Source organism: Anastrepha obliqua, chromosome 1 (genome assembly GCF_027943255.1).
Source record: "Anastrepha obliqua isolate idAnaObli1 chromosome 1, idAnaObli1_1.0, whole genome shotgun sequence".
Classification (NCBI taxonomy): domain Eukaryota; kingdom Metazoa; phylum Arthropoda; class Insecta; order Diptera; family Tephritidae; genus Anastrepha; species Anastrepha obliqua.
This window is the reverse complement of record NC_072892.1, coordinates 27,498,910-27,515,171: the sequence shown is the minus strand read 5'-3', so window position 1 is coordinate 27,515,171 and position 16,262 is coordinate 27,498,910. Positions and strand designations below refer to the sequence as shown.

At 37.4% G+C, this 16,262-nt stretch overlaps 1 protein-coding gene across 3 annotated transcripts in view; it reads left to right on the top strand.

Moving 5' to 3' along the window:
• The window catches only part of LOC129235469 (thyroid transcription factor 1), a 99,051-nt gene that overhangs the window by 59,354 nt on the left and 23,435 nt on the right, over positions 1–16,262 (top strand). For all 3 annotated transcript variants that reach the window (XM_054869335.1, XM_054869334.1, XM_054869336.1), the window contains 2 exons: positions 7,000–7,151; positions 11,526–11,621. In XM_054869335.1, coding sequence (XP_054725310.1) covers positions 7,000–7,151; positions 11,526–11,621 — 248 coding nt within the window. The remainder of the gene's footprint in view (positions 1–6,999; positions 7,152–11,525; positions 11,622–16,262) is intronic.

Sequence of the window (16,262 nt, the reverse complement as noted above, 5' to 3'; positions counted from 1 at the left end):
GTTCCCGTGTGAAATGCAAAATATAAACTACCTCCTTCTCAAATAAGTAGGAAAAAATCATAGAAAATTTGAAAATGGACACAGCAAAAGTAACAAATGAGGTACTTTATGTAATAGTCACATCTTCATTATGTGCGCGGTGTGTTTGGGATCGGTGTCCTGCTGGAAATAAATTTCACCTGACAATTCCATTTTTCAGCGCTTTGTGACAAGTTTTCTTGAAGGTTTCTCTTCTTTTGTCATTATTTCATCAACAAAAACAAACTAGATTGCCAACATTTGTGTTAGAAAAGCAGAAGTCTTGATGCCCTACCACTGCGAAGATGTTTTATAAAAAATATCAGGAACGTTTTTTTACTTTATTCACGTATTTTAATATTTTATTAAAAATTAAATAAATCCAATTGTTCCCGTGTGAAATGCAAACTATCTCATTCTCAAATAAGAAAGAAAAAATCATAGAAAATTTGAAAATTCGCACAGCAAAAGTGTTGATACCCTTGCAATAAAGTATTTATGTATGAAAAAGTTTAATAACAATTTGAGAAAAATTTGATTCAGGCATTGAGTGAATCAAGTTTTTTGTATAATCCGCATATATATTTTCCCATTCAAATTGGAGCAAGCTTTTAAGTTGATTTTTCGAAGTTATGAGGTGTTGCCTTAATCGTTTTTGCGAATGATCCCATAAATGCTCTATAGGATTCATATCTGGGATCTGTGGAGGCGTTGATAACAAATGAGATACTTTATGTATTAGTCACATCTTCATTATGTGCGCGGTGTGTTTGGGATCGTTGTCCTGCTGGAAATAAATTTCACCTGACAATTCCATTTTTCAGCGCTTTGTGACAAGTTTTCTTGAAGGTTTTTCAAATATACTTCTTTTGTCATTATTTCATCAACAAAAAAAAAACAAGATTGCCAACATCTGATGTGGACATGCAGCCCTAAACCATGACTCCGCCACCTCCATGCTCGACCGTTTAAATTGTTGATGTTTTGGATTTAATTCTTCATTTCGCATCCTCCACACTTTAAGTCGTCCACCATATCCGAAAATATTATATTTCGATTCATCGGAGAAAATTACTCTGCCTCAGAAGTCATTTTCTTTGAATTTATAAGTTCTAGCAAGTTTGAGCCTTTTATTTCTATTAGTATCACTGGCAAAGGGCTTTTTTCTAACAATTCATGCCTTATATCCATTTCTCTTGATTAACCTTCGCATTATATCCGATGAAGCAATGGTGTTTAGAGATACATATATGCAATACAGTAGCTATATTTGGAGCACCTACGAAAGCATTTTTTCTATTGTGTTCTTGATAAGGTGTTTATCTCTCTCTGTTAACTTTATAGGGCGACCTGATCTCTATTTATTTTCGATCGTTTTCTCCTTTTTTATTCTTTGTATTACCTTTTGCACAGTTGCTTTACTCCTGCTAACGGTTTTCCCGATTTCTGAGTATGATTTTCCATCTTTATGCATGCGTACAATAATTTTTCTCTCCTCTAATGTCAATTCTTACATGATTGGACGCGTAAAAAAGTAAACAGATATACAAATAAATGGGCTTCGTCAGTTATACTGAAAAAAGTCTGCGAACAAATATTATTTCGACGCACCGCAAATCAAAATTACCGACTTCAAAGTGGGAGCGTATCAACATTTTTGCTGTACGAATTTCATACGAAAACGTACGCCCGTATCATATGATATTAAACAACGATCTACGATACTACGGAACAGACCGGTGTTGATAATTCATTTACATGGGGCTCTCATTAGTTTCATCGCGTCAGCTGATATGTGCGCTCGTTTACGTTGGTGGGTGTGATCACCATTACAGTTACATTTTTGCTTCCCGTTGTTGATGTAGCAGATTAAGTTGATTTTTTGTTTATTACAATTGAGTGCAAATATTATATTAATAAAGTTTTTCAGAATCTATAATAATGTGTAAAATTTTTTAAAATTATGCTTAGAAATGGTAGGGTACCAAGATTTATGATGTGCACTTTATGTAAGTCAAGAATGAGTTTTGACATAGAAAATAAATTCAATTCTCCGACTTCAATAGCAAAAAATAGCACTCTTTATTTATGTTTGACTTCCATGGTTTTTTTCGAACTTCAGTACCAAGCCGTTTATAGTTGTCATCTGCTCGGCTAAAGCGTCCATCAAACAGCCAAGATGTTTATAGGTTCTTTATAAAGGGCCCGCCATCTATCGTTACGGATTTGAACTAGGTATTATTTGAAGAATGGTAACAATTAGCTGTCATCTGATTTGACAGAAAATTAGTTTTATTCTTCCGCTGAACGAAAATGGTTGTATAATATATACGCTCAAAGAACGCTGGGAAATATTGCGACATTACTTTGAAAATCATGGCGTTACTTGCCACACAGCGAATGCTACGATCAATCTTTTGCGCACTGTCTTCGAAGATCGCATTATCAGCCGAAATTCTGATATCGTTTAGCCGCCTCGGAGCTGCGATTTGACGCCGTTGGATTATTATCTTTAAGGTGCCGTCAAAGACCAGTGTTATGCCAACAAACTAGCAACATTTGATGCACTGAAGACCAACATACGCGATGTCATAGCTGAAATACAGCCGCATACAATCGAAAATGTGTTGAAAAATTGGACCGATCGTATGGGATGGTGCATGGCTAGCCGAGGCAGCCATATGAATGAAGTTGCATTCCATCATTAACCGGAAGGATTGTACTTTAAAATAAAAAAAAACAGTTTGGGAAAATATTGAATAGTTTATTTTTTATAGCATTTTTAATTCCGTAAAGTTATATGGCGGACCCTATATATGTATATGCTATTTTCAACTAAAAGTCCAACTAAAGTCAAAAATCTTTATTATTTTCTAATTTTTTTCATCTCATCACGTGAAGAGTTTTTTCATCGTCCAATATACCAACGGCAATGCACTCGAAATCCTACAGTAAACCTCAAACAAAAAGATTCCTCAAATGGCTCTGCATAAAAGTTTCTAAAATTTCAAAGTCTTCCTAAGTCTTCTACCAATTATGGATCCACCATTAGCTTCCGAAAATGGCAATAAAATTAATGTTAATAAATGGAATACTTTTTTCATGTAAATATAGTTGTCCATTTGTGGAAAACATCAACACGTACGCCACAAACAGGAGGATGAGCTCGGCCAAATACCTAATAGAAGCGTATACGCCAATTATAATTTTATTATGGTTGTCAACAGGTTTATCCGCCAAAATATACCCACGAAACACAAAACAGCTTACTATCTACATACATACCTGTATTTACTCACCACTACTAACTTATTATTTTTAAATTTGGGAACTCCTAAGGTTAAGCTTTTGTACTTTTACAATGCGTGCTTGTATAAGAGCATCAGTCGCTGATGTAGTTAACCTGTTTATATACCTGCCCACTTGTATACGGGGGTATTATAATTTTGTTTACAAAACGGTTGTGTGTAACGGCATACAAAAATCAAGATATACTAGGACATATGCATACCAAAATGCTCAGAATGAGACGTGGAGTTGATTTAGCCGTGTGGTGGCGGCGCACGAAAAATCGACAAAAATGTATGTAATTACATACTATACATATATACATATTTCAATGCAACTTGGTACACATATTACCCTTTATCCAAGGTAGGTTAGTATTAAATTGAGTAAAGCCTGTATCGCGACACGACTTAATGAAACTCGCCCAAACTTGGTATATTTATGTATTGCACCCCACATTAGCTAGATCCGACATAATTATTATTAAGATCGGTTAAAACTGCACATTTTCGTATGTTAGGACTAAATTTTCTTCCGTCCCTCCAAGTTTGTTTGAGAGGCTTCGGGCCTCGGATAGTGAGGACACTGACCTAGTGGTGTTGGAAAGGATTATTGAAGATGAATTTTCTTCAGATAAATCCGTAGCAGTCTAAGACAGCGTCCTCCAATTTACTACTCCACTTTCAGCAAGGTGAAGCGCTCTTAGCCCTCTTCCAGGAGTCGTGGCTAAGCAGAAGGACGGAAAGTGAAATCAAAACGAAAAGCTATTTACTGATGGTAGATAGGGTACAGGTAAGCCTAGATCCTACATTCTCTTCAGAAAATAACTAACAGCATTTATCTCGCCTAATTTCAGCAATGAGAACATTGCTACTGTAAGCTTGGAAGGCCCTATCGGAAAACTCTGGTAGATAAGGGACCCCTGACTGAGGTGAGACAAAGGAAAACGGGCGTTACCACTGCTACCTATGCGAATTCCCATCACATTTGTTGGGGAAGTATGGACATTATTGCCAAAGGTGAGCCAATTTTCCATTTTATGAAGATTGGATTAGAAGATTGGTGATAGGGGAAAGGTCTTCATTTTCATTACTGGGGTAGGGAGTTGTTTGATCTTATTCTGGCATCTTCCTCACTGCTGTACCGAATGTATGCTCATTTTTTCGGATCACAGTTTTATTCTCTCAATGGTATTCTTTCTCAATGAAACCAGGAGTACGTATTGGAGGATTTATACTGTAGAAATCTGTAGGATCTTCTTCGGGAAATACTGCGAGAATATTTTAGATCTTTTGGAGGAATCAATAGATGAATAAGTATGTAGCATGACCCTCGAGTACTCTTGTTCACTAAGACCGCTTTCTAAAAAGGGAAAGCCGCCTTAATGGACAACTGAACTCTTTAAACTAAGGGCTTCGTGTAGATGGTAATAAAGCAAAAAGGTTTAAGTCTCCCTCGGAATGGGAACTATGAATGTACAAATCCGAAATTAGTAAAACTAAGTGAGACTCATGAAATTTTGTGAAAACGTGGAATGCTGCCATGAGGCTCAGACTCGTTCTCTCGAGAACTTTTTGGTCTATGGGGTACCTAAGGATGGATCGGGCTGTTAAACGATTAGCAGCGAGGAGTCACTGAAGTTGATTCTCTATGCCCATATTTTGACAAATCCGACCAGCTTTTCGATCCCGATGACTTTATACCTGTCAAAGTGAACAGAAATCTGCGGATGTGTCTTGTCGCTGGCTGCTCCAAATTTATGCGAAATGCATAAATAAGAGGTATATACCCAAATCGTGGAGCGCTGGGAAAGTAACTCTCATACCCAAGGGAGGTAAGACCACTCATGTATCTCCTAAGGATTTCCGGCCAATCAAATTGTCACGTTTCCGTTGAAAGCCGTTAGAGACTGATTGATTCATACGGAGGGTGTGAATACTGTAAATCAAATGCAGATCAATCATAGCAGTTGAATGGTATTTTAACAATGCCCTCCCAGAGGTAATCAAGAGGTCTCTGGAAAAAGCGCGAATAAGAAATTACCTTATCAAATTTATACAAAGACGGTATTTTCTCACCATTACTCTGGACTGTTGTCGTTAACGACTTACTGGAGGAGATGGAAAGGAGAAGGGGCAAGGTGGGCACCAAAGTAGATAACTTTAGAGGGAAGTTTTTAGATATTCTGCGTTAAATATATTTGTAAATATATTTTCAAATTGAGCTGATATGAATGAAATTGAGTGGATTTGTATGAAAATAATTGATTTATGTTTTACGCCCAACATTTTTAAATTAAAGTTAGTCGGTTTTATGTTTTAGACAATAAACCGAGCTATAGACTATAGGATTTGAGTTAAGTTGGCTAGCGTGGTTATTATAAATATTAACACAAAAAGGGATTAAGTGTCATCATATTTTATCAAAATTAAGCATTCACTATATTTGGCGGCCGAGATAAAATTTGTTTTTAAAATCTACTCTTTCCACCTTTCAATTATTAATTTATCGGTTTATATCTTTCAATGCAAATGAGTAAATAAATTCGGAAGGAAATAGATAGTTTTTCTATAAATATTTGGCACTTAAAAAAGTATTAATATTTCGGACAACAGTACTTTACAACTCATAAGAGCACTAATTTGAATTTATTTATACTTAGCATAAATACATACCTACAGCATTTGAACAAAAAAATAATGCACAGCGGCTTTTCTCGACATATCTCGAGCCTTTGATCGCGTTTGGCATGATGGCCTACACTACAAAATAAAAGACACTCTACCAATAAATTATTACATTTTTATTAAGATCTATCTCGAAAACCGATATTTTTTTGTCAAACAAGGTCAAGAACAGTCTGGACTAGCGTACGTACGATCTACCAGCTTCTGAAAAAACAATAATTGGAACGTTTGCGAATGACCCTGTCGTACTCACAATTGACTCCCACCCCTAGAAAGTACTTGATAAAATAATTCATTTATTGAAAGAGTGGCGCATTAAGCCAAACGAGGCAAAAACTTCGCAAGTCACTTTTATACTAAATCGAAAAACTTGTCCACCCGTTGAGCTCAATAATATAATTATCCGCCAATGTAACGTCACAAAATATCTCGGCATGCGTCTTGATAGCTAACTTATATGGAAAACCCATATTTTCACCAAACGGAAGGGCCTGGAAATAAAATTCGGTAGCCTCTATAGATTACTACATCCAAATTCTCATATTTCCCTCGAAAATAAGGTCTCACTTACGCAGCTATCCTGAAACCGATATGGACATCTGGTATTCAACTTTGCGTTACTGCAGCGAACTCAAACATCGAAAACTTCAAAGATTCCAGTCGAAAACCCTCAAAATAATCTCAAATGTCACTTATTATACCACAAATGCACAAATTCATCGTAATCTCAAAGTATCCACATACAACACTCGACTCCAATCGCGCTCAAACGCTCTTGCCACAGAAATAATAGCAATAGAGTCTGCCTTTACCAAAGAGAAAGTCTGCAACAGACCTCATATCATTATAAATTAGTCTAGATTATTATTTATCATAAAATTAATTTAAGTAAAAATATTGCATAATATTTAAAAAGCAGATTGCAATAAAGAAATGGATAAACGTATAGTTAAACAAAATATTTTCCCTAGTGATGCTGAGCCCCTTTTCTACATTTTTTTCATAGTAACGAGACTAATGGGTGGATCAGCTACTAGCTCCATGGGGCATATGGGAAATATGGGAAGCTTAGCAACCTGCAGTGTTTCCGATTCCAAGCCATTGCAATTTCCATTGACACAACGGAGGAAAAGAAGAGTATTATTTACACAGGCTCAGGTAATTGTAACAACATTTCTACCAAATATAAAATGTATAATATAAATTTTATTATATATATAAAACCGATGTTTTGGTTCAGTAAACCGATAAATGCTTTAACCCCCATCCTAAAAGCCTTTTTTAAAAGAATGAAATATTTAATTATAAAATAGAAAATTTATTTATTTATTATGTCTTAGTGAACCAATTCAATTATGGAATAATAATAAAGCAAACCACTTACCACTACTAAATAACATTTCAGACAAGAAACCTTAAATTATTTATGATGCATGCACTTTAATATAAGTTAAATCAAACGCAAAAATACAATGCGTATTTAGTAATAATACACATTTATTGATTCTTTAAACACAGAAATTGAGTTAACCGGGATTCTATTATGCGGAAAAATTAAGTATATTTTCTATGAAAAAAAACTGTTCATCAATTTTTGTTCTAATAAAGGGAAATTCAATTATGTGTGATTCTCTTAGACGGGGACTACTACCTATAGGATGACCAGATAAGAACGATAGGAAACGAATTTAATTGAGTTATCAAATCAATTCCGGCTTTAATTTGTAGCTACATTCATACCATTATATATATATATAAATATAATTGGCGCGTACAGACTTTTTGGGTGTTTGGCCGAGCTCCTCCTCCTATTTGTGGCGTGCGACTTGATGTTGTTCCACAAATGGAGGGACCTACAGTTTTAAGCCGACTCCGAACGGCAGATATTTTTATGAGGAGCTTTTTAATGTCAGAAATTCCCTCGGAGGTTTGCCATTGCCTGCCGAGGGGCGACCGATATTAGAAAAATGTTTTTCTTAATTTCGGTGTTTCACCGAGATTCGAACCAACGTTCTCTCTGTGAATTCCGAATGGTAATCACGCACCAACCGAATCGGCTACGGTGGCCGCCATTCAAGCCATTAGGTATGGACCAATACGTCATTCAAGCGGCCATCTCTGCTTTGCTAGCAGTGCTTCAAGAGGGTCATGTAATTGTAATGACTCTGTTCAATATGTGCTGCGTTATTCTAGTAATAGCATCTCGAATATTGGCTTCAAGATCATCCAGAGCTGTTGGCTTGCTAGTATAGATTAAAGACTTAATGTAGCACCAAGAAAAATTATTAAGGAGTGCCAAGTCGCATAATCTCGTTGGACAATTGATGGATGCTCGCCTTGAATTGATCCAGTCGTTACAGCTACGAACGTTGCCTTGCTTGTATGGCACGTAGCGCTATCTTATTGAGAACAGAGCTCGTACGAAGGAGTCGAGCTTTGCGCACAGAAAAGTGGTTACCATCACGCTATACCGACACCCATAAGCCGCACCAGACAGTCAACTTTAGTGGTTGGATTGTATACATTCCCATTGTACATATTCACATACCCGTTTTGATAAATACGGGCCACGTCTGAGAAGAAGAATTTTCGGCTTAAAACTGGTCCTCCGGATATATAACTGGGCCGAAATTTCATTATATATTTTAATAATTTTTACACGCAGCCGCCGTAACTAAATGGGTTGGTGTGTGACTAACGTTCGTTAGTGGCCTGGTTCGAAACGCCAGGCATGAAACACCCAATGGTAGCCAAAGTTGTTTCTAAAGCAGTTGCCTCAGCAGGTCAAGGCAAACCTTCGACTGTATTTCTGCTATGAAAAAGTTCGGCGGACGCATGAAACTGTAGGTCACTCCGTTTGTGAAAAAATATCAAAACGCACAAATAGGGGGAGGAGCACGGCTAAACACTCAAGAAAGAGTGCGAGGGCCAATTATTATTAATTCTTCCACGCTCGGAAAACGTGAAATGGTGTTTGCCAAATTTACAACCCTATTGTATATTTTGACAGCTGGATGTCATTGGTAACTTCGACTTAATAATTGGAAAAACTATCATTGGTATCTGGTCAACCTTTCCAGCGAAAAGTAAAAGAACTAAAATTTAAAAAAAAATTTTATTATTATTATTATTTGTATTATTATTAATTTATTGTAGAAGTACCAGTATTTTTATTATTATTATAGATGCTGTTGGGTCAAGATGGGTTTTCCTTGAAAAAGTGAAATTATATGCATATGCGGACTATGGGCGATGTAAAAAGCAATTGTCAAAGTTAAAAAAAGAAAAAAAAAACAAATAATGGCAAGCGAAAATAGGATACACGAACATTTTCTTCAGAAAATCTTTTCGAATGATTTATTAGCAATGCTGTTAGCTAACTATTAGCGAATATTAGTTTTACTAGTACATATAACATCAGGGTGACCCAACATCTGAACAACATCCCTTGAAAGGATCCTCTTTCAAGAACCTGGAAAAATGGCTGGCTTGTGAACATCGCTTTCTTTTTTGACTGAAAACGACGTGGTTTTCTTGTCTCGGTTCATTCGGAGCTCGCCACTTACTCGCCTGGTGTCTGGTTTGCGTGTCCAACTCATAAACCTACGTCTCGTCTCCACTGATGATACGTGTGATAAATGTTGGTTCGGATTCAACCTGTATGTTCGTGCTTGCAAGATTTATCTTTTGCCTCAAAATAGTCCTAAGTTTCAGCGATAACCTCTTCATTCGAGGGAAATTTCTTACCAGCGAGCAATTTTTTAGATCTGCTAACAGCCAGTGGTTGCTGGGAGTTATTATGCCCGGGAATTTTCAGCCCATGTGTTATATCAGATGGAAAAGGGTTTTGAAATTTTGCATTCCAACCAAAAAAATCATTATATTTATAAAAAATTATAAGTTTGTTCAAAGACGATATGTGCCAAACAAATGAATTCTGTAGCCTTTTGGCAAAAAACTTCTTTCAACATATTAAAAACTTTCTCTGTATCCCAACTTTCTGCAACATCTGCGAGAGTTTTTACGCAGTGGAGAGGAATCATGCCGAATTTGGAGGATATCCTACAGTTGCTTTTCCTGATTACTTTTATGATTGGTCGACGATGCCTATTGTTAATAGTTTCCCTGTTTTCAGCTCCTTGCTGCTGAATACTGTATTGGTGTGTGTACAGACACCTGTGTTGAGTGATGATAGGGGCCAGAAGTTGGTTTGTGTCTGCTCCTCGTGGTGGGTACGCAGTCATTGCATATGGTCCTCGTCACTTGTGACTAAATCTCACCTTTCTCAGTGTGATGGTTTTGACACCGTTTCACGCAACCAGTTGGCAGCTTCTTCAGTTGGATAGTAGGCTAGTATTATGTCTGGTCGAAACTGTACCTTCGAATTTAAGTTCGGATTTGCATTCCCTATACATCTCCTCTATGAGGAGTTCCCCAACCCGTCTCTGCCATCCTGCCGTGAGAGTATTTGTGTAGGGAGGGATTTGAAGAGCTGATTTCAGTAGCGCTGCGTTTTCTCACCCCTGGAGGAGATTTGGTATGACCCAAAACCTTCTGCTTGGATGTAGAAGAATCCATGGAGTCCAGTTGCGTGCACTTTTCGCCCGTAAGTCTGGCACTTTACGGATCGTAGTTTCTGTCAGTTCCAAGCCAATTTATCAAGTATTTTGATACATTTGTCCTGCGTTCGTCTTGCTGATTTCCATTTAGGATTTAGTACCTGGCGATCCTGGATATGTAGCTCCACTAGATTTGCCAGTTGAGATGCGCTTTGCGAACCCATCCGCTTGATTGTTTTTCCTATAGTTGCTTTGTCGGTAATAGAATCTCACAAGAGAGAATTTCCGCTGTACCATAGGCACCAGAAGCACAGCAAACCCTCAGTTACTCACTTAGGTTGGCAGCTATCAGTCAGGTGCAACGCTAAAATAAAGTTTGTTACCCCTGACTGCAACCAAGTGCGATGGACACGTGCTATGCCGAATTTCGGGCGCGTTTCGCCATCATTGACTATTTGAATTAATGCACACCCTCGTTTTACGGTGCACCGATTTTGTACGAAGAGTGAGGTAAAAAAAAACATACACACACACGACTATAAAAAATTTGGGTTTGTGGATCGAGCAGTTTCTTAATTATGACTATGTCTTGCCATGTCGCATTGTGTTTCCCTTAGTGTGGGTTGAAGCAAAAAACGTTTTGTGCCTTATTAGTAAAACACGTTTTTAATTGATCCGGCATATGTTCACCATAAGAGAAGAAGGTGAATTTAGCATAAATTATTCAAAATCGATGTACTCGTACACATGCATAAAATTCAATTGCACAGAGAAGCAAGAATAGGCATACATATATATGTATTTATATATGTATTATGTTTATTAGTTTTTGTTCTGCATGCATTAACTAGAGTTTTCCTCCTCCGTGTCTTGCTGTAAAGGTCTAACATATATGTATGTATGTATATACACTTTTTAAGCCATTAATTTTGACTTCTCTTTTTATAACATTAAAATATTTTTCTTATTTAAGGTGTATGAATTAGAGAGACGATTTAAGCAGCAAAGGTACCTGTCCGCACCAGAAAGAGAACACTTAGCCAGCCTCATACACTTAACACCAACTCAGGTAATATTTATTTTAGAAGAGTCACAAGCCGAACTTGAGACAAGTCGCCAAAATGTAGCGATTAACATCAATCAAAGTTTTCTAATGTGAGACTATGGATACACATACATGCATATGTAACGATATTTGTCATTCATTTGATAATATTTTCTATGATTTTAACAAATAAATTATCTTTACAAGTACTTAAGTGGTAGCAACACGCATCTTGTTTCACACAGCTTCATCATAAAATAAACGGTTATTTATAAATAAGAATATAATTATAATCAAGGAATTATAATAAAAAACTAATTTTTTTGAACTTTTTAAAACGATGTCTAAAAGTATGAGCAAAGCTACAAATACTTTCCGATGTGTAAAACATTGAGATCTATAAGTCTAGGGGGTCCGATAAGAGAGTGCGTTGCTACTAGCCTACATTGGACCACATTTTGTTAGGTTAGGTTAAGCTATATTGGCTGGCTGAAGTCACACAGAATGGTCTCTGAGGATTAGGGTCCTTTTTTTTGTTTTAGCGAAAATATCCATGACTCACTGTTCGCGAATTTTAGGAGTGGCTCAAGATCCGGTTCAGGGAGAGATTCTAGTTTGTCAAAACTGAGAGCTCCCAGGTAATATAGTCTAGTTTTCGAGAGAGCCGGACAGTGACATAGAAGGTGCTCCAGGGTTTCTCTTCTGTCCGGCTAATTACACTTCCTGCAAGCATCGTATTTTTTGTTTGTTTTGTTTTTGTTATGTTGGTTCTTTGTTTACAAGCCATTTAGTATGGCCGTTTCACAGTATTCTCTGCAATGGAACAATCAAGAGTCGTGCAGTGATTGAGTTATTTATGGAAGGTTTAAAAGCAAAAGAAATTTATGAACGAGTGTTGAAAGTGTATAAGGACTTTTCGCTATCAATTATTGTAGAATCGTGGTCGCACAAGCCTTGACGACGATCCACGTCATGGACGTCCAAAAACAGCAACAACACCAAAAATCGTAGAAAAAATACAGGACATTGTATTAGAAAACCGACGAGTGATGACTGAAAGATATTTAGTAAAATCCCTAGGCATCTCATTGGGCAGTGTAAGCAATATTTTTACTGAAGTAATGGTTACGGGTGGCCGCCGTAGCCGTATGGGTTGGTGCGTGACTATCATTCGGAATTTAGAGAGAACGTAGGTTCGAATCTCGGTGAAAAATCAAAATTAAGAAAAAGTTTTTTCTAATAGCGGTAGCCATTCCGCAGGCAATGGCAAACCTCCGAATGTATATCTGTGGGCAAAAAGTAAGGTGAATTTGGTTGTAAAATGAAAAATCTTTATTTATTCTTGTAATTCAATTTCATCCCTTTCAAAATAATCCCCTCTCGATGAAATACACTTATGCCGACGATTTTTCCAATCCCCGAAGCATGCCAAATAGTCCATTTCCGGTATAGCCATCAGCACCTTCTTCCATTCAGCTTTTATCTCCTCAATGGACTCGAAACGCGTTCCCCGGAGTGGTCTCTTGAGTTTTGGGAATAGCCAGAAGTCACACGGTGCCAAATCAGGCGAATACGGTAGTTGCGGCACGATATGCGTGGAATTTTTGGCGAAATGGTCACGAAGAACGAGTGCAGTGTGAGACGGTGCATTATCGTGATGCAAAAACCAAGAGTAGTTGGCCCATAATTCTGGTCTTTTTAGACGAATTGCTTCACGTAAACGACGCATAACGCTCAAATAATATTCCTTATTAACAGTTTTGCCAGGTGGAAGGAATTCATAGTGCACCACACCACGAAAATCGAAAAAAACTGTCATCATGACCTTTATTTTTCAACGACTTTGACGTGCTCTTTTCGGTCTGGCCTCGCCTTTAGCATGATATTCGCTTGATTGGTCGGTTGTTTCAGGGTCGTAAGCAGCATAAATCAAAGTCTCATCTCCCGCAATGATCCATTTGAGCTTGTCCTGATAGTCTGAAAGCATTGTTTCACACACATCAACGCGACGACTTTTTTCCAAGAAATTGAGAGTTTTCGGTACCTAACGAGATTTGACTTTTCGTAGGCCCAAATGGTCTTTCAAAATGGTTTTCACAGATGCTTCTGATATTCCGATCATATCAGTAAGGTCTTTAGCAGTAAACTGACGATTTTTGAGCACTAACTCCTTCACTTTATTGACGTGTTGGTCATCTGTTGACGTCGATGGTCGTCCGGAGCACTCCAAGTCATCAACACGTTCTCGACCCTCTTTGAAGTCTTTGTACCACTTATAAACATTTTTCTGCGACATTGTCGAATCACCAAATGCCTTCTGCATGCTAAACGTTTCCGCAGCCGAAATTTCATTCCGCAAACAAAATTTGATGGCACTTCTCTGCTCAATCAAATCAGACATTGTAAAAATCGAAAAATGCACTCTTGGTCGTTTGGTAAACACAAGCGTAAATATATTACTGATAATGACATTGACATGAAAGTTGGTTCAGATGTTATCAACAGTGCTGCCAACTCATGAAAAAAATAACTAGAGCGAAATTTTAATCCCGCGAAGTTTGACAAATAAATTCTTACTTTGTGCCCACAGTAGTATTTCTGCCATGAAAAAGCTCCTCATAAAAAATATCTGCGGTTCGGAGTCAGCTTGAAACTGTCCGTCCCTCCATTAAGGCTCGGCCAAACACTCAAAAAGGGTGTACGCGCCAACTATATATATGTATGTATATATATATATATATATATATATATATATTGTATATATTGTAAACTTTTAGACCAGCTGAAGGGAAAAAATTAAAATAAAACCCAGTTTGGAAAAGAAAAACATTATTTTTCATCAGGACCACGCACCGTGTCACAAGAACATTACCAAGATTTTAAAATCCATGAATTAAACTTGGAATTGTTGAAGCATCCACCGTATGCACCAGATTTGACCTCTAGCGACTTCCATCTGTTTCCAGACCTAAAGAAATGCATGAGTGGAAAGCGTTTTTCATCAAATGATGAGATTATAACAGCTGTGGAAGCGTCTTTTCAGGCCTTCCCTTCTAGATTCTGATTTCAGGGATGGAATTCATAAATTTGAATCTCGTTGGAATAAGTGTATTGATGTTCAGGGAGACTAAACTGAATAATAAAGTTTATTTCAATCCATAACATTGTGGTTTTCTTATCGAACCGGAAAACTTATTGACCAACCTAGTAATATCCAACCCGCGACCTTAAGTGTTTGCTATTGAGCTGAATTTATTGTCAATGCAAAACATATTTTGATTGCGAACTAGAGTCGTTGAAATTGAAATGGAAGGTCCGTCGGTTTTATTTGGATGCTTTTAATAAAAACGTTTTCTCCAGCACCACAGCCAGTCAAAATTGCACACTCAGTCAAATGTGCTCTAACCGCATTGATGAGCAGCCTAGTTCCATTAAATAATGTACGCATATGCATGGGCGTGTGCACAAATACAAATATTTATGCCTTGTATTCCAAGCTTCCAACAAAACAATGCTCATTCGTTTACACATATGAATGTACATAGGCACATATAATATAATATAATCGCACATAAGGGCACTTACTAATATGCCTCTACATGCGTATACCATCCAAAGCTAAAATTCTAAGGTTTGCGACTAGAAAAAAAAATTCATTCATAGGCGCAAACCCAGTGGCCATGATTTCTTTGGTCGCGATGGCGCTGAAAAGTTTAAGATTTTGTATAAACAAATTCATTCATGAGTGCATGCTCGTATTTCTAGAAGTAGAGTATGCACATTCATTCATAAAACGAGCGTACTACATCTTCCCTCACCCAGCTGAGCCGTCCATATGTCAATTCTTCTTGACGCTGACAAAAATTCCCAATCTAAAATTGAAGAAATCACTGACGACCACTAGAAAATAGTCAACGGAGCATTGTGGTATTATATTTCTTTCCCTCTCATAGCAATTACATATAAGAGCTTTTCATTGCTTCACAAAGACAAAGCAACTCATCATTTCTATGCTTACAATGTAATTACTGCTTACTGCCGACTTAAAAAATGCTCCTTGTTGTAATCACAAACACCGCAGCGCCTAAAGTGCTCAGCAGTGTCTCGGCTTGTAGGGTATGTCTATTAAATGCTCGACACCCCCAACGAATGTCAATTGTTTTAACTGCTTTGTGTCAAGTGAGCGCAGAACCATACGCTAAGATGCACAAAAACAGCTACAAGCAGGTTAGGTTAGGATTTTGTGGCAGTCGGCTTGGAGTAGCCAACTCACTTAGATCATGTAGATCTATTGTGGATCCCTGTGTAACATGGTAATCTTATTGTTTATTTTATTTCATGGTACCAGTTAGACTCCTTTATGAAGCGTAGGATAGGTTTTATCCCAACACCGGATAGTTCCATAAGAGAGTCAAAATGGTATTCAACCTGAAAACCTTGCTTTACTCCTAGTTAAGGTTGGACAATTACAGAGGAATTGTTCTGCTCTTTCTTCTGCTTCCCCATCCTAGTCTAGAAGAGTGCCTACCTAACAGCCAGTGGCCCGTGACATAAGCCACGACCTTCGAGATGTTTGCTCGTGAGAGATTAAGCAATTCTCCTGATCTTTTCTTATCTACAGGGTGGCTGATGAATTTTGCTACATTAAGAAACTCAAATAACTTT